The sequence below is a fragment of the Micromys minutus genome (assembly GCF_963924665.1).
Source record: "Micromys minutus genome assembly, chromosome: 28".
NCBI classification, from domain to species: domain Eukaryota; kingdom Metazoa; phylum Chordata; class Mammalia; order Rodentia; family Muridae; genus Micromys; species Micromys minutus.
Window position 1 is genome coordinate 16,470,788 of NC_137963.1, and position 26,694 is coordinate 16,497,481.

Below are 26,694 nucleotides of genomic sequence, written 5' to 3' on the forward strand. Positions count from 1 at the left end.
ACAGGCTGGATCAGAGTCTGTGAGCAGCCAGAAATGGAGAGATAGGTCCAGGCAGAGCCGAGGCCTCCTGGATAGACCTGTACTAACCAGAGGCTTCGCTCTGCCTGCAAAGGACTATGGGTATACATGAAAGCCCTAGTTTCCAGAAGTTCGATCAAAGGACCCTGCCATCTGGATGCTCTTTGCAGATCAAACATTCTGTGGTCTAACTCTTTCTGTGTGTCATACCCTGCTGAGGTACATGGGACGGGGGGGGGGGGGGTTCCCTAGAGGGTAGCACTTGGTCTCTGGCTCCTAGCTAGACAAGCCCACGTATACAGCTGTCCAGAGAGAAGCCGGTGACGAGCAACAAAGGAAAACGGGACTGTCCAGAAGTTAGGCCTGTGTACCCTGGACAACGCGCTCGTCTTTGAAAGTGATTTAGTGCAGTGGTTCTCGACCTCCCTGATGCTGTTACCCTTTAATACAGTACCCCGGGTTGTGACCCCAACCGTAAAATTGTTGCCATTGCTACCTCATAACTGTCATTTTGTACTTTCAGGAATGGCAATGTAAATACTCTGACATGCAGGATATCTGAAACCTGACCTCCGAGAAAGGGTCAGGGGTCAAGACCCACAGGTCAGGAACCACTGGCTCGGCAGTTCGGCGCACAGCCATGACTCTTGCTGATGCTAGCACTTGAGTTCCAGCCCCAGCTTCCAAGTCAGCTCACCAGACCCTGAAACTCCAGCTCCGGGGGGAATCCAACACCTCCGACCTTCACGTACACACGCCCACACACACATATAAGCATAATTTAAAAAACACAAACTTTTAAGACAAAAATCTTCTAAAAACAAGAAGACTGATTTTGTGTGCCACAAGGCCCACTGGCTCGTTCAGATTACTTAGGTCAGAAAATGGCTTCTCGAGGGAGTCCCAAGATACCCCCCGAGGGGAGGGAAAGATCAGGGCGGGTCCCAATGAGGCACAGAGAAAAGGTGTCCCGGACAGGGACAGGGAGAGGAGGAAAACAGCTCAGCCAGCCTAGAACAGGTCAGTGTGCACACGTGTGCAGAACCTGCTGTCTCTCAGGGCTGGAAACCTGTATTCACCTGCTGGTAGTCCAAGGCCAGGCACAGGGAAGGGAGCTCAGGAGCTCAGGGTGACCAAAGGTCCCCGAGGCTCTGCTTCCCACCAGTCCTGGGCCTGGATTCAAAGCAAGTTTGTAAAACAGGAAATCTGACAGACAAGGGGGGAGTGGAGGGAGGCAGGAAAATACCCTATTCCCATAAGAATTCTGGGAAAACACATAGCTAAGACAGGAAGAGAAGGGGGGAAAAAAGTGGAAAGCTAGCAAAACAAAGCCGGGAGCAAACGTAGGAAGCTGGAGGGACTGGAGGCCTCTCATTGCCAAACCAGCAGAGGCCCAAAGAAGACAGCAGGAGCCACTCTGTGGGACTAAAGGGGGACTTGGAACCCACCCTCGACACCACATAGAAACCCTTCTAGCTCTGCCTCAATCCTATACCACAGGGTGCTGAGGATGGTCCCTCCTATCTGGAGGATAAGCCGAGGCTCCCCGGTCTGAAGATCAATGTGTTTCCACATTCTGGTGCTCTGATCCAGGCAGGGCCAGGAGCCTCTTTGCCTCCCTTAGTGCCCCGACGGAGAACAATCCCACCCCACTGGCTAGCCAAGGAACGGAGGGAAAGGGGGTTGTAAAAGAACAAGACCGTGGCCTAGCTCCGTGGGAGGAGCAGGCTGGGCACACAGAGAAGTGTCCAAAGAGTCTGTCCAGCAAGACAGGAGTCTGTCCTATACCCCCAGAGGATACAGCTTCGGCAAGCCCATTTTATAGAGAAGCTAATCAAGGCCCAACGGGAGGGCATGTTCCCCCCTCTCCAGGGATCTCAGATTTCTCGACAGATTTCCTTCCCGGCTGGTTCTTTCTCTTGCCTGTGGAGGGCAAACACTGCCACAACTCCCATGTCTCAGCCAGGCAGAGTATCTGAGATTCTGTCACCCGCGGGCTCCTGTCCCTAACTGCCGGCATTTATTGTCCACTCCCTGGAGGTGGGCAGCAGACACAAGCCAAGCACTTCACAGGATCACCTTTTACTCCCACAGGCTTGCCTCTATTTCACTGTTCCTGTTTTAGGGACAAGGGGGAGTCAGTTCAAGGGGGTCGTGGTGGATTAGAGCTCTGGTCCCATTGAAAATCTGGTGAGCTCGATTCTGCCCCAGTGTCAACGCAGGAGCCATCTTACCCTGAGTCCAGACCATGTGTGCAACAGGTTCCACCCTGGCCACCAGCACATCCCCGTGCTCTGACTCCTTGGCCCAAGGACACCTGGGATTTCATTACCTTCTGTCTAGTGTTCGCCCTGCGTTATGAGCATTAACACCTGAATGTTCTTGCCACTGCTCTGTCTAACTTCAGGAAAGTAGGGAACATAGGTTGAGGCCAGCAGGGCAGGACCTGAGAGCGGGCCAGTGTCAGAAGGAACATCTGGGTCCCGAGTGATGCAGACAAAGTGCCAGGGCCCCCTGGGCCTCTCCCTGTGACCAACATACTAACGAGTTAGGCTCCAGATTCTAATGAACGCCTTCTCTGTATTTCTACAGTCAGGGCAATTTGTGTTGTTTCTCCAACTTGGACACTACACAAATCTGGATCTATTTTACCTTTATTCCTACCCTGACCCCCATTCCTATTTTATAAGAAAGAAATGCTTCATTCTAGAAGCGTCTTTGGATGAACATAACCACCACTCCCGACTCTTCCCTGCCTCCCAGCCCAGGAGCTAAGAGACGCACGCCGTGAAGCTGGCCTCCGGGGCCACAGCAATACAGAGTTACTTCAAGGCGCTGTGGCAGCCAAGAGGGAAAGAGACACATGTACACAGACATCATGTCTCACACAGAATCACACACCAATACACACGAGGGGCATGATGGATAATGCTGCCCACCAGACACAGAAAGTCTTGCAGCTTCCAGGGTCACTTAGGTCCCCAGCCCAAACCACCACCAGCAATCTCAGATCTGAGATGACTTTTTTTTTTTTACAATCACCTCCTTCTAGGTGAAAAAAATAAAAGCAAAAACAAACAACAACAGCTAAATCGCTTCATCAAGGATCCCAGTCAGTGGTCGGACAATACTCAGAACTGGCCTCAGCTGCATGTAACCTGAGAGAGTAGGTAGCAGGCTGGGTCATGAGTCCAACCCCAGTCACTAATGTGCCTGCAGGGAACAGGGGGAGGCATGGACGGCCTTGTGGAGAGAAATTCTATATGGATCCCCCATCCCAATATCACACAGTACCCCCAGGGGAACAAGCACCCACCTGCCTGTAGCGGCGTTCTGAGCACACTTTGCAGAGCCCATTGAATCGGTTCATGGCTGCGGATCCTGCCTCGGCTGCCTCCCCATGAAAACCCAGCTCTTCCCCCCAGTAGCGGGAGCCCACACTGCGCCCCGTCAGCCTGGCATGACCGCCCTGGGAAGCCCGCCCCTCAGAAGAATGGCAGGAAATCACCTCTCACCTCCCCAAGCCCTGTCTGTGCTGTGTGCCTCTGCAGATAAGCCCGAAGGCTTCCTGAAACCTCAGAAAGACAAGGAAGAGGGAGAGTTTTATATTAAAATTCCTATCAACTGGTTAGTATTCCTCGGGCCTGGCGGGGAGAGGGCGCCTTTGTTCTGGCTGCATTCTCTGCCCTGGGTCGCTCTGTGAGAGCGACGTTCTCACAAACAGCCCTTGCTGCCTGCTTGGAGGGAAACTCAAGCAGAAAACACACCGTGTTCTGTAACAGCACGCCTCCTTGCCAGTCCCAGGGTCCCCAGGAGCAAATCCATTAGACTAACCCAGTGAGGACAAGCTGGACTGCTGTGGACAGCATACCATAAACGACCCATCTTAAGTCAGGGAATACAAAACACCTGAAGACTGGCAGGCACTCGGAAGCTACTTAAAAGTCAGCTTCTGAATTCACAAAAGCATGGGCTGTGTAGAACTGATGGGACGCAGACCATGTGGTCAAACGTGCAAGTGAGTCCCCAGCCGTGAGGCCAGCTGCCTCCACATCGTAACAACAAAGAAGTGGTGGCCTAGACAGGTTACAGTCAAACCCAGGTTAGAACCCAGGCCCCGAGCTCAATACCTTGCAGTCCCAGGATCAGGTCTTGTGAGTCGCACAGCATAAACCCAGCCCCCTCTGCCCTCCTAGGAGCCCCCTGGAAAAGCCCACCTGCTCACTCATGTAGTTCGAACAGAGGCTGTTCTTTGGTCTGATGTCTGAGTGACCATGGGCAGGTGACCTACATCTCTAGATCTTTCAAATGGAGGACTTGAATAAGTGACCCCCTTCTTTCCCCACACCTCTGCCAGTCACTGTCAATGCTGAGGACTGAGGACATCATCAGGTGCACAAAACCCCCAAATCCAATTCAGAACAGTGTCCCTGGGGACATGGGACAGTAGACAGGATCTAGCACAAGGCAGGTCTTTCACGGGTCACCTGGAGACCTGCAATGCGGATGTCCAAGTCATTCCCACATATTCCTAGGGTGGCTCCGTGGTCACTCCCTCCCCTGAAGCTAGAGGAAGCTTCTAAACTCCTAGTGAAACTATAGTAAACACATCTGGCAGGTTACCCTGGCACTACGAGGGCTGGATATTTGTACGGGACACAGTGACATTACCTAACATGAACTAGAAGTTGTGGTTCTGTCTCAGTCCTGCTTGCTATAGCCAGGGGCTCAGAAGCTGCAGGCAGCAAGCAGATACTGTGATGGGTAGTGATATTCTGAACTCCAAAGAGGAGTGAACCAGGGCTCTGTCCCAGAACCTGGCACCAGGCTAGGGTCCTCACAGGTATATAACCCACCCCATAGTGTACAAGGGATTGGTTGGATGAATGGGTGTACAACAGCACCCAAGAGGCTAATTTCACACAAGAGGCTAGGAGCATGTTAACTCTAACATCACATGTCTCCTTGGTGAGGACATACTCTAAAGACAGTGTGGCCACGGTATACAGAAGAGATAAAGCGGCTCTGCCAACCTCCTGCTGGCTGTGTGGCCACAGTGACATAACACCCTTGGATCTATACTTCCCCTTATCTGTAAAGTGGGGTGGTGACAGCCACCTCACAGGAGGTGATGAGAGTTAGATCACAATATCACCCCAGGGGCCAATTGATCGTTGAGAGTTTGATTTTCCTGCTTCTATTAAAGAAAACCATGAGTCACCATGACAGGCTCTCCAAAGGGATCGAATGAACTTTGGACAGTTCACCCAAATCCTCATATGATGTTCCTCTCTAGATTAACAGCCAGTAGGACTCCAGAAATCCATCACTTTCAAGTTCAGAGTTATGGCTGCTTCCCAGCCCCAGCAGGCTTAGCCTGCAAAGATGACTTGGCCATGGTTCTAAGAGACACAGAGGTTTTGGGGGCTGAAAAACCGAGGGAAGGGAAGATTCTATTTCTAGAGGAAAAGAAAGAAAGAAAAGAGGGAGGGGGCAAGGAAGGAAGGAAGGAAGGAAGGAAGGAAGAAAGGAAGAAAGGAAGGAAGAAAAACAGAAGAAAAAGAAAGAAAAGAAAAATCAGAAAGATCCAGTCACTTACATTTCCTGGCTCTCTCCCGCCCCTGCAAATGTCACGAATGACCAAGTCCTATGTACAGGGTGATTTCCAATGCCACATCTTAGGAGAGTTAAGAACCCCTCCTCCCTTCACGATGCAGGACTTGCTGTGTTTCAAATCCCATGCTGTTCCCCTTCACAGTCACTTCCTGAACCAAGAGGGGACCGACCAGAGACCCTCCGCCATGCTCAGGTTCCACCAGCCCCAGCCAGGAGTGTCTCCACCTACCTGGAGTTTCTCTCCATTCTCAGGGTCCCCCTCTCCCGGCATTCTCAGCAGCATGTCTGGAAGGTGACAGAGCTGAGTCAGAAGGCTCCAGCGGGCATGAGGGCCGTGGGTGAGACTGTCCAGACAACTCCTGGCTCCCAGGATAGGAAGATGCTAAGGCTCGGAGCAAGCAGAGGCTCAGGAGCCAGGGTTGTGAGAGTAAGAGCAGGACCCCGGGGGACATGAAATCCAAGCCCCGAGTCACAGGCCCATGGCAAGCTCTAGAAGTAAGCCTATAGTGATGGGGTTCCAAGGATCAGCAAGGTGTCACGGGGGATGGGAGGGACTGCGTCTGAGACATAAAGCCTGGGAAAGAGACTCTTGTGAAGTCCTGGAACTTTGTGAGTAAGGCAGGGGACTGATCTGCATGAAGCCAGATGGCACTAACTCTCTAAGTCTATCATATGGTGGTGACAGCCTGCAATCATATAGGCACTGGCAAAAAATGCCAGGGAGGCAGAGGCCAATGCCACACTCGGTCAGGGTCAGGGAGCTTCAAGGGGCTTGTACACACCTCTCAGGGGCTGGAGCCGCCGCCTAGCCACCTTGAGGTGCTTGGTCCGACCCAGATCTTCTCCTAGCAGATAGTACCAGCCACTGACCTCCTGTTGTGGGAGAAGGAAGGATCAGATCAGTCCAGAGAGGCAGAGGACACAGGCACCACTAACCCTTCAAAAACAAACACAAACAAACAAACAAACCCTGCACTTGGCCATTGTTCCTCATGATATCTGCCAGACTCAGCACTTCCTAGGGAGCCTAGGGGCTGCCAAACTACCCTCTGACAGGGAACCCAAACCTTTAGCCAGGCCAGTGACAACAACAGCCTATAATCTAGACTACCAACATCTGCCTCAGTGGGACCCAAGGGCCCAGAGAACAGCTCAACCCAAGCATCTCTAGGATCAACATGACAGTACCAGCCAGGGCTAACGCTCCAGAAGCTTCCTACCAACTCACCTTGTCCGGAGTCAAGAGAGACCTCACCCCGAAGCTCATGCAGCCAATGAGCGCGTGCTGCCTAGGGGGAGAAGAGAGAGTGAGCTTCCCACTGTCTGTCCAAGGAAGTCAAATGTCCCACAGTCTGCCTGTGAACTTCCTCCCACTTCGGGTTCCTCTGTGTTTCCCACCGTGCAAGGTGGGCAGACTTCTACCCAGTCTCTAGAGGAAAGCGCCAAGCTTGGTTAGTCGTCTTCCCAAGGTCACAGTATCTTTAGTATTTACTAGTCAGGTCTGAGGAAACTTGAGTGTCCTAGGTCAGGGCAGATACTGCATCCTCTGCTGTCCCAGAGCTTAGGCTACCTTGAGGCTTTTAACCCTTCTAGTGCTGGCTAGGTGGACAGGGTTGTCCCTATCGGAGATTCTTAGCCATCAACTCCACTGGGCACATGCAGTAAGAGGGAAGTTATGGGACCTCCACGCACTTAGCCTTGCTTCATAGCCAAGCAGGACCTTAGCTGTTCTCAGATGACTGAAGACCAAGTTCCAAATGTACCTGACATACGAAAGTCACAGTGACCACCTGACCTGACTGTCAATGGGACAGGCAGGCATGAACCAAGGTCAGGTCTCAGACGTTGCCAGACTTGGGAGAGGGGTAAAGTTTGGGCTGGGCCTCTTGGGTAGTAGGAATTCAAAAGTGCCTAGAGCGTGTCCAACCACCACAAACCGATGAACAGATTTTAATAGGGATGTCGTAAATTAATGTGAACGAAATGCCAACGCTTGCTATTGTCAGAGAAAAGGGTGTGTGCCAAGCTGCAATTTCATGGGAAACAGAGCCGCAAAAGATAAACAATGACTGTGTCTTGTAGGTGGGATTGTTAGCAATTTTTGTTTTCCAATCTTCTTAGGGGAGCAGTTAGTTACTGCTTTTGCAGTGGGGGCAGGGGATACTACATAGACGTATTTTTAAGGACCTCTCTTGTACCGCATCCTAAGTGACCTGGATACTTGAGCCTTTTGTAAGTTTTGATTCTGTTTTGTTTTTCTTGCCTTCCTCTCTTCTTACAGCTCCCAGTGCAGATTCCTGTGTAGACTGATTTAATCACTATCTAGAAACACCGTACATATTTAGACTGGAGCATAACACTGGCAGCCTAATTCTCACTATCTGAAGGACCCACGGAGAGGATCTGGCCTGCCCCGCTTGGCAGAGGGAGTTAGTAAAACTCCCTGCGGATGCGCCTCCCAGGAAGCTGATCTTCAGAGGGTCGGGCCCAGGAGGCAACTCTCGGCAGCATGGAAGGGCTGCCTACAAAACCTGCCTTGAGATTTTGAGCTGTAGAGTTCACACCTAGATCCATACCCGGTTTGTCCAAGGTAGTGTCTGGACACGGGAGCCCAGAGAAAGCTCTCCGGGGGTTCTACATGTACCCACCCATGGTCAAGCTGAAGTCGAGAAACCTCCATAAATATGTATTGTTTGGATTCTCCCGAAACACTGGCAGCCTGACAGCAGATAGTTGTAAGCACAACAAAACTAGCTTCTCCCAGGCACCCACGCCAAGTGGGGACACAGGGCACTGGGACTGGTCCCCAACGCTGGCCACCTGCCTGCCAATCCATGTTCTGAACCGCAGCCCCAGCTGTCATGGCATCATTGGCTACTGTGGTTACCCCCTCCTCCCCGTCACTGCCATGCAAGCCCTCATTAATGACTCGCTCAGGGAGGGTAATGCCTAATGCTGTCACCCTAATCAAATACCCCTTCACCTCCCAAACCCACCGTTTGGAACACTCTTCCCTTTTGGAAAGGGGCCAGAGTGGTACTAGCAGGCTAGACTACCACAGCAGCGCACCCAGATAGATGCCATTCCAGGGCAGCCTTTGGGGCTCTACCAGTGTGCTCCGAGCAAGTTTGTTTTTCCCGTCAGCGCATTTGGGAGAGTCTTGGCTGGTAGTGAGGGGAAGTATACGCTGCACCCCGTTCTGGCTGCCGCTGTAGATTTCCCTGTCTCCAGGCTTGGGCTTTCGTTGTAATAAACATTCCCTTCCCTGCTCCGCTCTAAGTGGAATTTTTATTCCCTAGTGCTTAGAGAATGCTAAATGGTTAATAGCCTCCCTTGAGCTCCGAATCCTGCTAAGGGGCCTCCAGTGATTTCGAGATCGTTTCAGGCAAGAGTAAAATGTCACAATTACCGTCCACAAGCAGGGACCTCTCTCTGAGTGTTCTTCAATTAGCTACTTCTAAAGGCTGCTTTGAAAACCCTTTGGAGGAAGCAATGCTTATATAAGCAGCCAGAGCTTACGGCAAGGTACCAGCCAGCCAGCTTACCAACTTGGGCCCTCTCGGGAGAGGATGGCAATTTCCCTCTGTGAAGAGGCTCTGGAACCATGCCTTGGTTCCTGCTCAGTGCCAAGGTTTCAGATCCAGGCCTCCGCACTCAGCGAAGGCTTGACAAATGGGGGAATCCATCATGCCCGTGGTTGGCAGGCGCTGGGCAAAGAGCCCCAGTGTTAAGGAAACATGACAGATAGGCAGGAATTTAAAGAGCAGTTCAAGACAGCAATACAGGGCCTGGCACAAGACGGAGAGAGATTGACAGATGAACAGTGGGGGCAACAAACTAAAGGCACAAGAGGTAGTTGGGGCCTGGGAGCTTACAGGACGCCTCACGAGCAGAACCAGAGAGAAGAGGAAGAACATCTCAGAGAGAGGGAACAGCCAGTTCAAGGCTCAGAGGCAACTTTATGGGGCACATGTCAGAACTGCTCAGCTTACTGCGAGACAAGACTTACTACATTTTGGGGGAGAGCACATTAATTCGCTCATTCAAGATCCTCAGACTATTCTGTTTTGCAGGGTTTTATGGTTCAAGCTTTTTTTCTAGTTTGATACCTTAAACGGACTACATGTTTTTTCAATTCACTTTTTGCTTTGTGCTACGCACATGACCCATCACTGATCACAAGCTTTCTGATTTTAAGACACACTACCCTTGACAAAGATCCTGCTCATAGAAGGGTTAAAGGACAGGCTGCCCCTGGAGCACTGAAGGTGCTGATGGACACAGGACAAACGACCTGCAGCCACTGCTATTGGATGAGATTGTGCTTGTTATTTATGTGTGTGTGTGTGTGTGTGTGTGTGTGTGTGTGTGTGCTTCATATATAGTTATATATAAAGCTTTTCTTAAATCTATTCCTTTCCTTCCAATGGTATTGCACACTGAGTCAAAGTCTGTCTTTTGGAGGCACGGTTACATCCCTGTCCAGGGTTGTTCTCTGGCTACAAGTTCAGAAGGTGCGGTGAACGACATTAGAAGCTTCGGTTCAGCTTCTCCTTGTCACTCAGCAGGACTTCCGAACAGCTTAGCGCCATGTTCACAGCACCAAGGAGTTACACAGATTGCTATTATTCTGCGTGTGATTATGTCTTCGTGGTCCTGTTTCTTTAGAAGTTGTCATACATCTGTACACACACACACATATACACACTCTCACATACACACACACTTATGTACATACACACACACTCACTCACACACTCTCACACACACACACACACACACACACACACTCACGCACACACATTACTGATGACATAAGAAAGCGATATGCTGGAGGAGGGGAAGTGGGTAAGCCTGAGAGAAAGAAGGCTACGTATTGGTAAAGAATGGACTGGGGCTATGCACATCTGGCTGTTCACATCTGGTTATGCACATCTGGCTGTTCACTTCTGGCTATGCACATCTGGCTATTCATATCTGGCTATGCACATCTGCCTCCTACCTTTGATTATCTTTGAAAAGGTCTATAGTTTGAGGTTTGGGATTTTTGCTTTTCTGCTTATTGAGCCACTTTATGAAAATAGCTGTCATTGTTTAATACTAACAGAAGTTTGAAATTGAAATAAAAAGCCCCAGTGATGGCTGAATTTTACAGATAAGGAAACTGAGGCACAGAGCTGGGAAAGGGCTGGTCCATAGTCTCACAGGCAGGGAGAGGGGCTCTCCTTCAGAGGTTCACTGGCTCTCCTCAGCTCCAGCCGAGAGGCCAACACAAGCAGAAACCATAGCTCCCCTTCTAGGATTCAGTATGTCTGTGATGGGTGGGGTGGTACACAGGCGTATAACACCATGCACCCGACTCTCCATGGATTCTGCCAGGACAAGGTCTCTCACTGAAGCGAGAGCTTGGCAGATGGCTAGAAGACCCCATCATCGTCTCTGACCCCCACAGTACTAGGCTTATGTGATGCCTCCCTCGGCTTTTACCAGTGGTGCTGGGGATTGAAACTCGGATCTGCAGCCACCACTGGGAGGACCTCTCCTCTCCCTCTTCCTGCCTACAGGTCTCAGAACGTGACCACTGCACATTTGACTAGGTGCTGTATGAAGCTACACTTCACGCATTGAAGAAATATCTCAAGGTTAGAGGCGCAAGCCACAGACAGGGAAGGAGAATGGTTGTGGAGTCATTTGACATCTACAAGAGGTAGGTCGGAGCACGGGGCTGTGACTACAAACTCATCTGCCTGCCTGGATTTGCAGCTGATTTTCCCCCCACCTTCCAGCTGTGCTACTTTGAACTAGTTACATAACCTTTCTGTGCCGGTTTCCTTGGCCATGAAAGAGGTGAGTGGGGAGTAAACTGGATAAGGCATGCCATGGGCTTAATGTTCACGTAGAATAAACGCTTGTCAAGGACCTGCTGATATGTAACCTCCAGGTGTTATGCCATTTGAGGGTAAGAGTCGTAATCCTTCCCCCTGGAGAACCACATTCAGTGAGATAGTGTATAGGAAACACTCGTCTCAGAGAACGGTTCGGTGCACGATTGTCTCCCACCTTCAGTGACAGCCGCTCCCATCGAGAAGTTGAACGACTGTCCTTCAGAGAAACACAACTTGATTTGGGAGTGCTCAGCAGAGCCCTAGTTTCCTAGAGCTGCCTGTCTGCCCTGGGGCTGGAGGCCCCCTCTTTCAGAACATTGATGAAGGGGAGTCTGCTGAGAATGCCAGGAACACGGTGCTGACAGCCTGGGTGGGGCCATCTGCTCCACAGCCGGGCCTGCCTGAGCCTGCCTGGGCCCTCTTGAGCTTAGGGCTGGGACTCTGACCATGAGTCTGGCTGTGTTTTATTTAATAAAGAATCTCACTTTCCCAAAATAGGCAACTGGTGGCGACAGCGCCCCGATCGGGAGGCCTCCCCGGAGGCTGACTCACTTTCCCCAGCCTCCCTTTCTCTTCCAAAACTGTGACCTGCCTCTCTGGCTTCCCATGGAAGGGTCAGCTCTAGCCCTCACCTCCACCGAGAGCCGGCTGGGTGCCCCTCCGCTTCTCTGACATTCCTCTGGGCCTCTTTTAGGGCTTATGAAGCCGTTTATTGACCCTTAAAATACAGGGCCTGCCACTCAGTGCACTGGGCGGTCTCTCTCATTCATTCGGTCTGGGTTTCACCAGCAGACACCGCTCTCAATACCAGCATCTCACCTTCCCTTCACAGTCTCTGGTGCCGCCACCAGCAACAGGTATATCTGATCCTCCTCTGACCGTACCATTCCTATCAATTCTCTTCCACCATATCCCACCAAAGACTTTCTCAAACCGCAGACCTACAGCAGGTGTCAGTCACCGTCTTGTTGGTACCCTTCTTCAGGTATGTCCCAGTGGCCAAGCAGCATCCCAAACACCAAACTGCCTTCATCAGCTCACCACGGGGGCCTTGTTTAGATGCAGACCTCCAGGTCCTACCCATGGAGATGTGGGTTTAGCTATCTGATGCCTGGGTTGCCTGGGGACCCTGTGGTCCATACAGGTGCCCTGGGATACTCTGACATCCAGCCGGAACCCAGGACCAGTGGCACTGGAGGAAACCCTTTCTCTAGAGAACTTATGGCTCTACCTGGCTGAGCCTGTGCTGACTCCATCTTAGCTCTCTTGAAGGCCTACATTGCACTTGACCTTCCCAAAACACCGGTGAGTCCTCAGACCCTGCCTCATTTCACAACCCCCCCCCTACCCCCACTCTGTCCTTTTGGGCCAGGAAGCAATACAATGATAAGGACAGAATATTGATCCGACTGCCTGGCTTTTCTTCCCAGCTTTACTGGGTGACCCTGAGCAAGGTCCTGTCTTCCCGAGCCTCTGTTACCTCTTCTGGAAGCTCAGCACGAGCTACTCAAAACCCAGCAAGCGAGGTACCCAGTATCAGCGTGATGCCCCCTTCTCCTCCCTATGCTGTTCCAGAGACCTGCATGAGTGCTCAGCACCTAGAACGCTGGTTGCCAGGCAGCAGCAGCTGAATGGATGGATGACTGGGTGGGTGAGGCAAGGAGTCCCATGAGCATTGTTCCCCGCCGAAAAGAAGATGCCATCAAAACCAAAGGTTAAACGGGGCCCCTAAAAAAGCATGTGAGCTAACGGGACGTATGTTTCCAGAAAGAAGTCAGGGGTTGGATGTAGTTCAATGGTAGGACATTTGCCTGATCTATACGAGGCTCTGGGTTCAGTCTCCAACATGGTGCATACACAAAAAAAACATTCAACCCCCAAAACATTTTCCAGGTCTAGGCTGGAGAGCGGAGCTGATGTTCATTCACACGGGGCCCTTTTAAATACACTCAGTTCTGTTCCAGGTGCTGAACCAGTGCTACTGGCCTCCAGGTCTCCACGATTCTTACATCACCTCTGCCAAATGAGCCCCACGCTGCTCCTGCCCCACTGGGCTTAGCGGCAGATGCACTCACCTGCTTCCTTAGCAGCCAATCATTATGCTGCTTGTCTACTGACTCCTCCCCATCTATAATATCTGCCTCTCATTCTTTACACCACAGCTGCTTCCTTTGTTCCCCCACTGCCTGCAAGATCAGCATCTCACACACACACACACACACACACACACACTCACACACAAACACACTCACACACACACATACTCTCACACACTCACACACACACTCACACACACTCACACACACATACTCTTACACACTCACACACACTCTCTCATACACTCACACATACTCACACACACACACACACACTCACACACATACATACTGACACACACACATACATACTGTCACACACTCACACACACTCACATACACACACTCACATACACACTCACACACACACACTCACACACACACACAATCCCTGCACACTAAAACCAGGTCTCCTCACGGCAGCCTGAGGCCACCACAACCATCTGCTTCCTCACTGCTTCCTGCTTACTTATGCCATGCCTGGCCCAGAATGTTCCTTCTGCTTCTCTTTATCTTACTCTTTCTTACTCTCTGCCCAGTTCAGAGAGAGTTTCCCACGAAGCTCTGAGTCACCTTCCCCACGTACTCTTCCAGTCATCCCGGTGTATTTGAGAGGTGAGTGCTCCTTAGACATGCATATGCTGGATACTAAGGACAGTAGTGACTCAAAGCAAAGCAGGCCCAGTGGGGACAGTGCACAGCATCCTATGGAACTGGGTGATGTGCGTGCTGCTCCTGGACTTTATCTCCAGACGGTGCCTAGTATCCCTTCCTACACAGTGGGCGTCTTAAGAGCAGAGTCTCGGTGTGTGCCAGTTGCCATCCCTGGGTTAAACCCTGCCATGTTGATAACCAAGAGCTCGCAAATGTTCACTGACAATGTCTTGGCTTGTCTTTCATCATTCCGTCCTCAGGGTACCAGCCTCGGCAACCCATTTAGCCTGAAGGCGTGAAGGAAGTCCCTCAAGAATGCTGGCACCCCTAATCCAGAGAAGGTTCTCAGCCCAGCATCGCAGGTCTCCTCACCTGGTCTCACTGGCCCCGTTCCACACTGTCACCAGAAGACGATTCTGATCACCCTCCTCTGGGACAGGACTAGGAAGTAAAGCAGACCACCAGAGCGTTAGGAGGGCCCAGCTCGTGACGACAACAGCTAAGCCGGAATCTATACAACTTGCTAAATATAGTGCCACCGTGTGGGAGATGAGTCCTCACGTGCATAACAGCATTTATACTACATTGTTAGGAACAAAAGGAGTTTACATCATTATAAAACGGTCCTGTGTTGTAAACACACACACAGAGAAAGAGAGATCTGACGAGATCCTCAACAACTCCTATCTATGTGAGTGGGAGGGCGAAGAGGATTTTCTATTCTCTTCCTTCTGTTCACCCACATTGTCCAAAATTGCCTTGCGAAGCGAGGAGAAAACCCAAAATATTATGATTCATTCTCACTAACAGGAAACGAGTGGACGTCCATGCCCTTCCCATTGGTCCCAGAGTGTCCAGAGATGAGGGACAGAAATAATGTAAGAATAGCAGCGGCAGCTTCCCCCTCTGATGGGCGCTGCCCCGCGTCCCACTTAAGAGTCCCTAGCTCCCCAGGAAGGAGCTATTATTAACTCCTTTCTACAAATGAGGAAGTTGGGTCTCAGGGAGGTTAATGAGTTTAAATAAAACGTGGGATGAACAGGTAATACCGCCCTTCGGCTTGGAAAATTCCTTCTGTTGAAGGTGAGAACTTGGCTGGAGGCAGTGGGAAACTGGCTACTCTTTTTTTTTGGGGGGGGGGGAGGGGTGCTGCCAGCCCTAAACTAGTTACTGTAGTTAGGAAAGACAGCCAAGTGACATGTTATTACGGCAGGCCCTGCTGCTGGGCCCCAGCCAAGGATGCAAGGACACCGGGGGAGAAGAAAACAAAGGCATCCTTCAGAAGTCACTGTTTTTTCTGCTTAGATCTGTGTCTAGGTCTGGCAGAGATCTTTCCAGACAAACCCTCCCTGCCTCTCCTCTCAAGGGCCGAGCCATTCCCGACTCTTACAAGAAGAAGTGCTCGTGGAAAGCTGGGTCTCTGCAGTCTGGAATGATCTGCGTCGTCTGGCTGCAGAGCTGGCTGCAGAGCTGGCTGTCTTCCGGGATGAAAGAAACCTTGAGCAGAGAAAGGAAATGCGTTGGGTGATCACAGAGACACTCAGTCACCCCAGCCCCACAGCTAGCTCTGTGAGGCTCCAAACTAAAAGTACCCCTGCTCCCCCCCCCACCAGGGTTCTTTCAGCCTCCAAAGACTGCAGGGCAGATTCCCTATCACCAACAAGGAGCTGTGGCCTGTGGAATGGGCACCAGGACGGGGAGTCACTGTGGTGGTGGTTAGAGAACAGCCATAGATAGGTCTGCCAGAGAGAAGGTGCAACCTTATCCTCTCTACTCTAGACCAGGGAGGTTTCCCCAAAGCCAAATGCTTCCCTCTAAATCCCCAGGAGCTCTTGGGCGTTCTACCCTGTCCCCACCTCAAGAGGCCCCAAGGCCATGTTTTCATACAATGCTCTCCCTCCCAAGCCTGGGCATCCAGCCTGTTCCTATGAAGCCATTCTCCAGCTCTTGGCAGGAAGAGCTTCTGGACGTAAGGGGAAGAGAGTGTCAGGCCTGCACCTGGCATCTTGGCTGCTGAATTCTGGGATGTCCCTGGCCTTTGGCTTCCTGTGTCTTTACCTCCCCCCCCCCCCCCCGTGGTCCTCTGGATCCACTGCCAGGGTCTAACCCAGAAACCCCCCCCCCACTCTCCTGCCCACGCCTGACTGTTCTGCCTCGAGTTTGGTAGGGAAACCCCAAGACGCTGTGTCCACTAGGAAGCTCGCGTTTCTGGGCCACTGTGTGGCTCGCTGAGATCATCCTTAAGAGTGTAGCTCTTGACCAAAGCCTTAGGGAACAAGTCAACCAGAAAACAAGAGTCTAGACCAGCACGAGGCCTCGGATATGCCCAGAGACCAGAGAATGAGACAGTGGTCACAATAGCAGACTCCTAACCCCACAGGTATCCTTGGATCTTGAGAGTTGGCCTCAGTACCCCACACCTGCCTTTAGTTAATCCCATCACATACCTTCACATAGGGATCACAGATGCCAGGTTCCTTGCTTATCAGGCCTTTACCTTCTATAACTAGAAGAGAACAGAAAGGTTAGGATGGGTGATTGGAAGTGAACGCACATGGCACAGGCGTGTGCTCGCTAATGGAAAGACCCTTTCTATTTTGTATTAAATACAAGGCGTATCTGTGGGCAGTAGGATTCTGACCCTGACCCCGGTCTTTGAGTTGACAAGCTAACTAATGGCTGGCACCCCCTCTCTGCACAGTGTATTACCATTCTCCACCGCGTTCTGGCAGCACCCTCGCCATGGTATAGAACGGAGTGCATTCCATCCCCAAACTTTATAGCTGGATGGGAACTTACGACGCAACCAGTCTAAGCTTTACTAACTGAAGCCAATGTATAGGAAGTATGTGCAGAGTCACGGAGCAAGGGAGATGGCAGCTCCATTAGAACCTATGTCTCTCGACTGCCCGTCCAGTAATCTCTCTACCTTCCAAGACAATCTTCAGGAATGGGAACCCAAAGTACACGGGGCACTGTGCTATACAGTGGGTCATGTCACAGAATGGTCACAAGCTCAGATTTCGGGAGCAGGCTGACTGTCTTAGTCAGGGTTTCTATTCTTGCACAAACATCATGACCAAGAAGCAAGTTGGGGAGGAAAGGGTTTATTCAGCTTACACCTCCATATCGCTGTTCATCACCAGAGGAAGTCAGGACTGGAACTCAAGCAGGTCAGGAAGCAGGAGCTGATGCAGAGGCCATGGAGGGATGTTACTTACTGGCTTGCTTCCCCTGGCTTGCTCAGCCTGCTTTCTTATAGAACCCAGGTCTACCAGCCCAGGGATGGCTCCACAATGGCCTGGGCCCTCCCCCCCCTTGATCATTAGTTGAGAAAATGCCTTATAGCTGGATCTCATGGAGGTATCTCCTCCTTTCTCTGTGATAACTCCAGCTTGTGTCAAGTTGACAGAACAGCACCCAATATATAGACCATTTGTGAAGCAAACTGCACCGTTCACTAACCATGTTAGAGCAAGTAACTCGGGCTTGATCAAACTGAGTGTTCCACTTCTCCAAGAGCTTGTGATACTCACTCACATGACACTTGTACTTTTAGAATAAAAGAACAACTCTAACGTGCTCAGAAGACTTATGTGGCCGATGTTCTGCAAAATGTTTGCTATATGTACGAGGGCTGGGGTGTGGCTTACTTAGTGAAGTGTTTGCCTAGCAGATGTGAGGGCCCCTGATTTTATACCAGACACTACCAACAAAATAGAAAATAACAACGGCCACAACAACAACAATAAAGATGGACAGACAGACAGGAATGGGCTTAGTGCTTACTGAAAAGGTAAGAATGGCTCTCTTGCCTGATGTCCACAGCAGTTGGGTAATAGGCCTTACGGAACCCCGATTTCTTGTTTTCTTTTGTGTTTTGTCTGGTTGGACCCTGGGGCTTGGCTCACATCGAGCCCTAGCAGTCTGAGGAATGAGGCCTGGGAAGCCAGGCTGGAAGGGATGAAGAGCCGAGGCTGGGGGACAGCCAAAGCAAACCACACAGGACAAATGGTGTGGCAGGGGCCAAGATGCATTTTGCAAAAACTGTTTGCACAGCTGGAGAGAGACCCTGGCAGAAACGGAACACCCCTCTTTTGGTCCTTGGGAACTTCACATTGGGCCCCTTAAGGCCAGTAGCAAAGGACCCGGGCGCCTGTTGTTCACTGCCTGTATCCTAGCTACCATTCCCTGAGAATGTACTTGTCACCTCCAGGGTGTGGCTTTCCTGGGCAGGAACTTGGCCTGGTGACCTCCTAGGTCTTCCTGATTATCGATGGCAGTAAAGTAGCCCTGACCACACCCTCACACCTCTCCTGTCCTGGTGGAGAGATCAAACCTCAGGGCGACACACTATGGTCAGGCCATGATGAGGACCCAAAACAGGGACAGCCCTGGAGGAGGGTTAAGGACGAGGGATGACTGGGGGTCGGGGAGACAGGGATCAAAACCAGCCTTCCTTCCTGAGGCTCAGGGATGCCCTGGTTAGTCCCTGCCCATTGTGAACGAAATGGGAATGGACATTATCTTGCATAGCAAGAGCTTGGGAGCCTATAGGGACAGGTGGGGCTTTCCAAGCCAAGCTGAAGAGTCCAGACATGGGGTCCACAACCAAAGCTTGGCGATACTCATGGTGGGTGGAAGGACAAAGGGATTAAGTGGGCAAGTCAAGTCCTCCCTGGAAACCCCACTTAGACAGGGGAAGTACTTCTCCTTGGTGCCCACAGCTCCTCGCATAGCAGCAATGCTTAGCCACTAACTTTGCAGTTTACAGCTTCCCATGTTCTCTCACTAGACATGTGCCAGGCACTTTGCCAACACAGCTCAGTTAGTTGATCCTTGAAACAACCCACGAGATGCTCGCTATTACTAGCACCATTCGAGGAAAGAACTGAGCTGGCTCAGGGTTACTTAGTAAGCAAAGCGTCAGAACCTCGACTCGGATTCTAGCGGCCTGGCTCCAAAAGCTATGACTTTAACCATGACACTGTACTGCCCATCACTGTGTGAATAAACAAAATAACGAAGGGGGGCGGGGGAACCAGCAGGGAAGCCAGGAAGGCTTTTCCTCGGCCCCTGCTGTGCCTGGCCCAAGGGTAACTTTGAGATGTCTAGTGGTGTCTAGTGGTAGCTTCGGCCTGCTGAGAGGCCTGGTAGACAAAACTCCAGTTGTTTCAGAGTGAGGATGGCAGAGACTGGGTCTACAGAGAGTGGCCCAAGTAAGCACCCACTTTGCTAGTGGACAAATGGCACAATGCCATTGTGACATCATGCCTGGCCAGCTCCCAGCCCACAGCTGACCATCCTCTCCTCCCTTGGTGAGCCTGCACTTAGCCTACACATACTCACTGTGTAGCAGCAGAACGCGATCCTGGGCATCGATGGACAGCTTCAGCTGACCTATGGGAACAATGCAAGAACCCCCTTTGAGCAACTGCCAAGTGATAGGGACCTCTCCTGTTCACGGGACACCATCCGAAGATGGGCAGAATCTCTGATTGGAAGAGACCTCCAAAGCCACCTAGTTCTGCCTCCTCTCCCCATCAGAAGTACCATCTGCAGCGGTCCATCCTGGTAATGGGGAGCTCACCCCTGCATGAGGCAGCCCAGATAAACAGTGGACAGTGTCCATACTGGCAAAGGAGTAGGGGTACAAGACACTGTCATACTGTGCCACAAGGAAGGCTAATCGCCATTCTCGGTAATATCCACGGGAATTGACACGCGAGCGGCGTTCAGCCAGATACCTATCAGAGACAAACTAACCACGTATGCATGGGAGCTGCGGAAAAACAGGAAACATGGAAATTCCTGCGGCACGGCCTATAAAACCAGCTACAGCTACAATGGGGGATAGTGTGGGCTGCTTCTATATGGCCTGGCGTGAGGACAAGCTGTTTGTGTTTTAGATTACTTTCTGTGTGTACCTGTTTTGTCTGAATATACAACTGTGCTTCTTGTACATGCCTGTGGCACTGAAGGTCAGGAAAGGGCATCTGATCCCCCAGAACTGGAACTCTGGATGGTTGTGAGACACCATGTGGGTGCTAGGAACTGAACCCAGGTCCCCTGAAAGAACAGCAAGTGCTCTTATCCATTGAATCATCATAGCTCCAGCACCCAACACGTTTTTTTAAAAAGGACATCTGGTGTGTGTGCATACATACATGTTAAACACACACACACACACACACACACACATACACACACACCAAGTTAAAACCAGAATTTCCTGGAGGGAGAGAACGGTAAATGGATGGAAAGAGTTAAGAATTAATTCCAATTTATATTGTTTTTCAACTCTTGTTGTTTTAACAATATGAATGCATCCATGAGCAATAACACTTTCTTTTTTTAAAAAATATACTTATTTATTTTATGTATATGAGTACAATATTGCTGTCTTCAGACACCAGAAGAGGGCATCAGATTGGGAGCCACCATGTGATTGCTGGGACTTAAACTCAGAACCTCTGGAAGAGCAGTCAGTGCTCTTAACCGCTGAGCCATCTCTCCAGCCTGAGCAATAACACTTTCACAACTAAAAAAAATCACTCAGGAGGTGAAGGTAGGAGGATCTCCAGTTCAAGGATAACCATGTCTACATGGCAAGATCCTGTCAACAAGAAAAGACCCAGGATGTAGATCAGTGCTTCAGTGCTTGCCTAGCATACATGCAAGGTCCTGGATTCAACTCCCTACACCACAAGATAGATAGATAAATAGATAGATAGATAGATAGATAGATAGATAGATAGATAGATAGATAGATAGATAGATGGGTGGGTGGGTGGGTGGGTGAATGGATGGAAGGATGGATGGACGGACGGACGAATGGGTGGGTGGGCAGGTGGGCAGGTGGACGGATGGACAGACAGACAGATAGATAGAAGATAATAGACAGATGCTAGGCAGATAGATGATAGATTATAGATTGATAGACAGATAGATACTATACAGATGATAGATATATAGACATACAGACAGACAGATGCTAGACAGGTGATAGAATATAGATGGTAGATAGATAGATAGATAGATATATAGATAGATAGATAGGTAGGTAGGTAGGTAGGTAGGTAGGTAGATAGATAGATAGATAGATAGGTAGGTAGGTAGGTAGGTAGGTAGGTAGATAGATAGATAAATAGATAGATAGATAGATAGATAGATAGATAGATAGGTAGGTAGGTAGGTAGGTAGGTAGGTAGGTAGGTAAGTAGGTAGATAGATAGATAGATAGGTAGGTAGGTAGATAGATGGACGGACAGACAGATAAATTAAGAGGGTAAAGGAAAGACAATGATTGTCCTGTGCTGGGAAGCAGGTGAAGAACATGGACCTGAGTGGAGTGGTTCTTTGTTTCTAGGTTATTTTATTTCTATTTAAATAAAAGAAAAATAAAGTGAGGCTTCGGTTTAAGATGGAGAAATGGCTCACTGGGCAGAGCACTTATGTGCCAGTGTGAGAACTTGAGTTCAGGCCCTGAGAACCCACATAAAGCCTGATGCAGTTTGTGTATTGGTAATTCCCGTGCTCTGTGAAAACCAGGAGATGGAGACAGAATCCCCAGAACCCGAGGGCCAGCTAACTCTCGGTATATGCATTGGAAGACAAGTGTCTTAGCCACAGTTACCATTGCTGTGGCGAAACGCCATGGCCAAAAGCAATTTGAGGAAGAAAGGGTTTATTTGAATTTCCACTTAGTCCATCACTGATGGAAGTCAGGGCAGGAACTGGGAGGCATTACATACAGAAGGGTGCTGCTGACTGCCTTGCTTCCTCCTCATGGCTTGGTTGGCCTGCTTTCTTATAGAGCCCAGGACCACCAGCCCACGGGTGACCTCACCTACAATGACCTGGCCCCTTCCCCATCAATTACCAAGTTGGAAATACCTTTCAAGTTTGCCCGAAGCATTACGAAGGCATTTTCTCAACTGAAGTTTCCTCCTCTCAGATGACTACAGCTTGTGCCAAGACAACATAAAACAGGCCAGCTCAGTAGGCATCCGTGCTTCAATCCACGGTTGTCTTCTAATCTCTATACATGTGCATGGGCACATTTGCTCTAACACTTGTGATACTCATACACACAAACACACACATACACACATATACACACATACACACACACAGCACACACAGCACACATACACACATACACACACAAATACACACTCATACACACATACACACACATACACACATAAACACATTCACATACATACATACACACACATACACACATTCACACACAAACACACACACATACACACTCATACACACATACACACACATACACATATACACACACATTGACACACATACACACATTCATACACATACACTCACATACACACATTCACAAACATACATACATACACATGCACACAGTCACACACATATACACATACACACATACATATACACACATACACACACATATACTCACATATACACACACACACACACATACATACACAGTCATCCCTACAGACAGCCATGCCCATCACTTCCCAGTCATATCAAAAACTCTTTTGAGTTCAGCAATCTCCCTGAAACCTCAGGCAGCCACGGGACTCCCTGCACCCAGGAACAAAAGCTGAGAGGCCAGAAGAGTGTGCCAGCCACCTGTTCCACATATGATCCCTGCCTAACAATCCTCTACCCCGATATCTACCAGCGAGGGAAGTTCACCTCCCACAATCAGAGTACCTCCTCGTTTGAATAACTATTTGGTGCTCCATCTAAATAAGTTCCTGGTAACTTTTTAAAAAAATTTTTTATTATACACTGTAGCTGTCTTTAGACACACCAGAAGAGGGCATCATCTCTCATTACAAATGGTTGTGAGCCACAATGTGGCTGCTAGGATTTGAACTCAGGACCTCTGGAAGAGCAACCAGTGCTCTTAAGCACTGAGCCATCTCTCCAGCCCTGCTGGTAACTTTTATTGACCTGACTGGGTCTACCAGCTGTGGACTGTCTTCTCTAGACCTGATGCCCAGAGTTCCTTGGGCACAGTGAGACACCTGTCACTGTCCTGATTGTCTCTGTGTGTACCCTCTAAAACTGGGCCGGTTCTTAAGGCTTGGGCTTTGGTTCTGGCTAGAAGAGAAACAGGAAACCTTCGGAGAAGAAGGGAGGCCTGCAATTTGAAATTCCTCAGAAGTCTGGAATGCCTTGATCCTCTCACTGGTAGACTCCGTAAGCCATTCAGACTCCAGCCTCCCGCCCATCAGAATACTTACTGTTCTTCTGACCAGATTTAAAACCTCAAAATCCAGGAGGCTCGTTTTAGTTCCAGACCCAACTGCCCACTTCTCTCCCAGGACCACAATGTCTGTGGCTGGGAGGCGGGCTAATGATGGGGTTCCTGCAGTCCAGGCTGTGATCAGATGAAGCTGGACAGTGATGAGGTACTGAGATGAAAGGCTGCATGGGAACCCACAGGATGGTTATCTCCAGGTCCCTGAAATTGCTACTGTCAGGTTCCATCATGCCTATAAATCTGATGCAGGTCCCATGCCTGTTCCATGGTGGGCTGGGAACAGAAGCTTTGAAACAGACATGGGTCAGATCTCACTAACCCGGTGACATTTTGGTTTAGCATGAAAAGTTACTTGTTTGTTTCTGAAACTAGCACCGGTGCAAAGTCAGATCTGGCCCAGACTTGTTCCAATTTGCAAAGCCCTTGGAACTGCTACACCATGCGGCAACAAACACAGTTCCTTCCTAGAAGTAGAGACATATCCCCATACATTGGGCAAACAGGTGTAAGACAGGGTAGATCTGAACACACAGTTTTCTGTCTGTAGCAGGCTCCCAGCCTGGGAGATTAGACTGGCCAGGCCAAAGCTGGAGTTGAAGTAGAGGATGTCCCAGGCCAGTGGTTCTCAACCTTCTGGATGCTGTGACCCTTTAATACGGTTCCTCAAGGTGCGGTGACCCCTGAGCATAGAATTCCCATAGAATTTTCATTGCTGCCTCGTAACTAGTTTTACTACTGCTATTAAATCATACGGTAAATATTTTTGGAGGTAGAGGTTTTTCAAAGGGGTCATGACCCACAGGTTGAGAACCACTATCTATGTCAAAGACTAGCCCAGAGTTCTGATAAGTCTACAAGATCTGCCAAGGAGGTCTACTCCAAGAGAGCCTGAGGGTCCTCTCCCATGTGATAGCCAAGCCCTAGGTCCCAGGTTAGGTCCCCTTAGCTCACAGATGAGGAACAGATCAAGAATGGGTCATACCAGTCCCCACTGTCTCCCCATCAGTCTCCTCCATCCAATGTCCTTCAGGGACCCTGAAGCCATGTCACCCAAGCTCCTCATTGGTATCTAGTTGTACCTGGCATAGACAGTGACTTGGACTCAGACTATCCAGGGTACCCCAGAGCCAGGACCAAACCCCTGCCCAACTCAGCACACCTTCCGGAACTCACAGTCCCTCAGAGGTACCGGTCCATCATCAACAGGATGGTGAGATGCAACTTTACTCCAGAAGCCAAGAGAAGGGAACAAGCATAGTGCATGCTGTTAATCCCAGCCCTCTGCGGGCAGAGGCAGGTGGCTCTTTCTGAGTTCAAGGCCAGCCTGGTCTACACAGTGAGTTCCAGGACAGATAGAGCGACACAGGGAAACCCTGTCTCAAAAACAAAACAACAACAAGAAGACTAGAGAAGTCTGTGAATCATCAGGCAAAGACACTTGCTGTGTAGGCCTAACAACTCAAGTCTGATTCCCAAAGCCCATGGCAGGAGAGACCAGCTCCCACAAGTGGTCTTCTGGTGACCACACCCATGCCAAGACACCCGCGGATCCAGACTCACATGCACACATCATACAAAACAACAAAGACAACAATAATGCATGGCATTGATTTAAAATGAAGAAAGCAAAGAGACTCCAGAGAGATGGCAGGTTTCCAAAGGCATTTAGTTTAAAGAAATAAACCCAGGATAGAGAGATGGCTCAGTGGTTAAGATCCCTGACTGCTCTTCCAGAGGTCCTAAGTTCAAATCCCAGCAACCACATGGTGGCTCACAACCATCTGTAATGAGATCCAGTGTCCTCTTCTGGTCTGTCTGAGGACAGCTATAGCTAATAAATCTTTAAAAAAAAAAAAAAAGAAAAGAAAAAAAGAAATGAACCCTGGGGGGTAGGAGAAAAGATGAGTGAATGTTGAGTCTTCGCCTGATCTGAGAAAAAAAAAATGAGCAAAATCTCACCCCACCTTCATTTTTTTTCTTTCCTCTGAGTTCTCAGGCTTCCACTCATTGAAATCAGCTTTCAACATTATTTTTTATATTTATTTATTTTACAGGTTAGTACACTGACACACTGTCTTCAGACACACCAGAAGAGAGCATTACAGGTGGTTGTGAGCCACCATGTGGTTGTTGGGAATTGAACTCAGGACCCCTGGAAGAGCAGTCAGTGCTCTAACCACTGAGCCACCTCTCCAGCCCTCACCTTCATTTTTGACCTTTGCAATAGTTCTACTTCTCCCTCACACTCAGAGTGTGGCCTGAGAGAGTGCCAAGCGCCTTGGAGTGTTGAGCTCAAGAGCCTGAAGTCATTGCCCCAGGGTAGGCAGGGATAGGCAGGGGGAACCTGGAAAGGACAGTTACCATGGAACTATAATTGGACATCTTTTCTATCTGCAAAGGATCCTGGTAATGGTTGTTCAACGAGTCTGTAAGGATGTACCAGGAACCCAGGGCCTAGAGCCAAAGCAAGAACAGACAGGACCCTATAGGTCAGGGTTGATGCTGAAAGCTTAAGACTGAACAGTTTGAAGAGGGCAACAAACCCCAATTCTGCTAAGCCTGGGACTGAGGCGTGCTGGTTCACTGTACACTGCAAGCAAAGCGGCCAAAGAAGTTCTGTCCTATGGGCGTTACTCAACAGAGGATCACAGAAAGTCAGATCTCTCAGGATACAGTTCTGAGAGACTGACTCAGAAAATAGCAAGATGCTGGCTGCACCTCACTGCTGGCCATGTCCTCTAGAGAGCCCATGCCAAGCACTCTGAGGTATGACAGGGACACATCTCTGAGGTTCCTGTAAGCAGCAGTCATCCGCTACAATTCCCCCGAAACCAGCTGCTTGCCTCAGAGCTGTCATTTGAAGCTGGAGATGTGGATCAGTGGGTAAAGTGCTTCTCACACAAACATGAGGACCTGAGTTTAGGTCCTCAGCACTCGTGTTGAAGAAGAAAAGGAGAAGGATGAGAGAAGAGGAAAAGGAAGAAAAGGAGGAGGAAGAAGAGGAAGCAAAGGAGGAAGAGGAGGAAGAAGAAAAGGAGGAGGGAGAAAAGGAGGAAAAGAAAGAGGAAGAGGAGGAGAAGGAGCAAGAATTGGAGGAAGAGGAGCAGGAAGAGGAGGAAGAAGATGAAGAAGAGAAGGAAGAGAAAGAGGAAGA

The 26,694-nt window shown here is 49.9% G+C and overlaps 1 protein-coding gene across 4 annotated transcripts in view; it reads right to left on the reverse strand.

Annotated features, from left to right (window-relative positions):
* The window catches only part of RGS3 (regulator of G protein signaling 3), a gene marked incomplete at its 5' end in the record, with an annotated part of 118,197 nt that overhangs the window by 75,663 nt on the left and 15,840 nt on the right, over window positions 1-26,694 (reverse strand). For 2 of the 4 annotated variants that reach the window (XM_080940287.1, XM_080940288.1), the window contains 7 exons: window positions 5,864-5,919; window positions 6,417-6,507; window positions 6,863-6,923; window positions 14,642-14,710; window positions 15,660-15,766; window positions 16,717-16,775; window positions 19,619-19,669. In XM_080940287.1, the coding sequence (XP_080796413.1) occupies window positions 5,864-5,919; window positions 6,417-6,507; window positions 6,863-6,923; window positions 14,642-14,710; window positions 15,660-15,766; window positions 16,717-16,775; window positions 19,619-19,669 (494 nt within the window). Of the gene's footprint in view, window positions 1-3,334; window positions 3,466-5,863; window positions 5,920-6,416; window positions 6,508-6,862; window positions 6,924-14,641; window positions 14,711-15,659; window positions 15,767-16,716; window positions 16,776-19,618; window positions 19,670-26,694 lie in introns of those variants that run through there. The other 2 variants (XM_080940285.1, XM_080940289.1) reach the window with 1 other exon arrangement.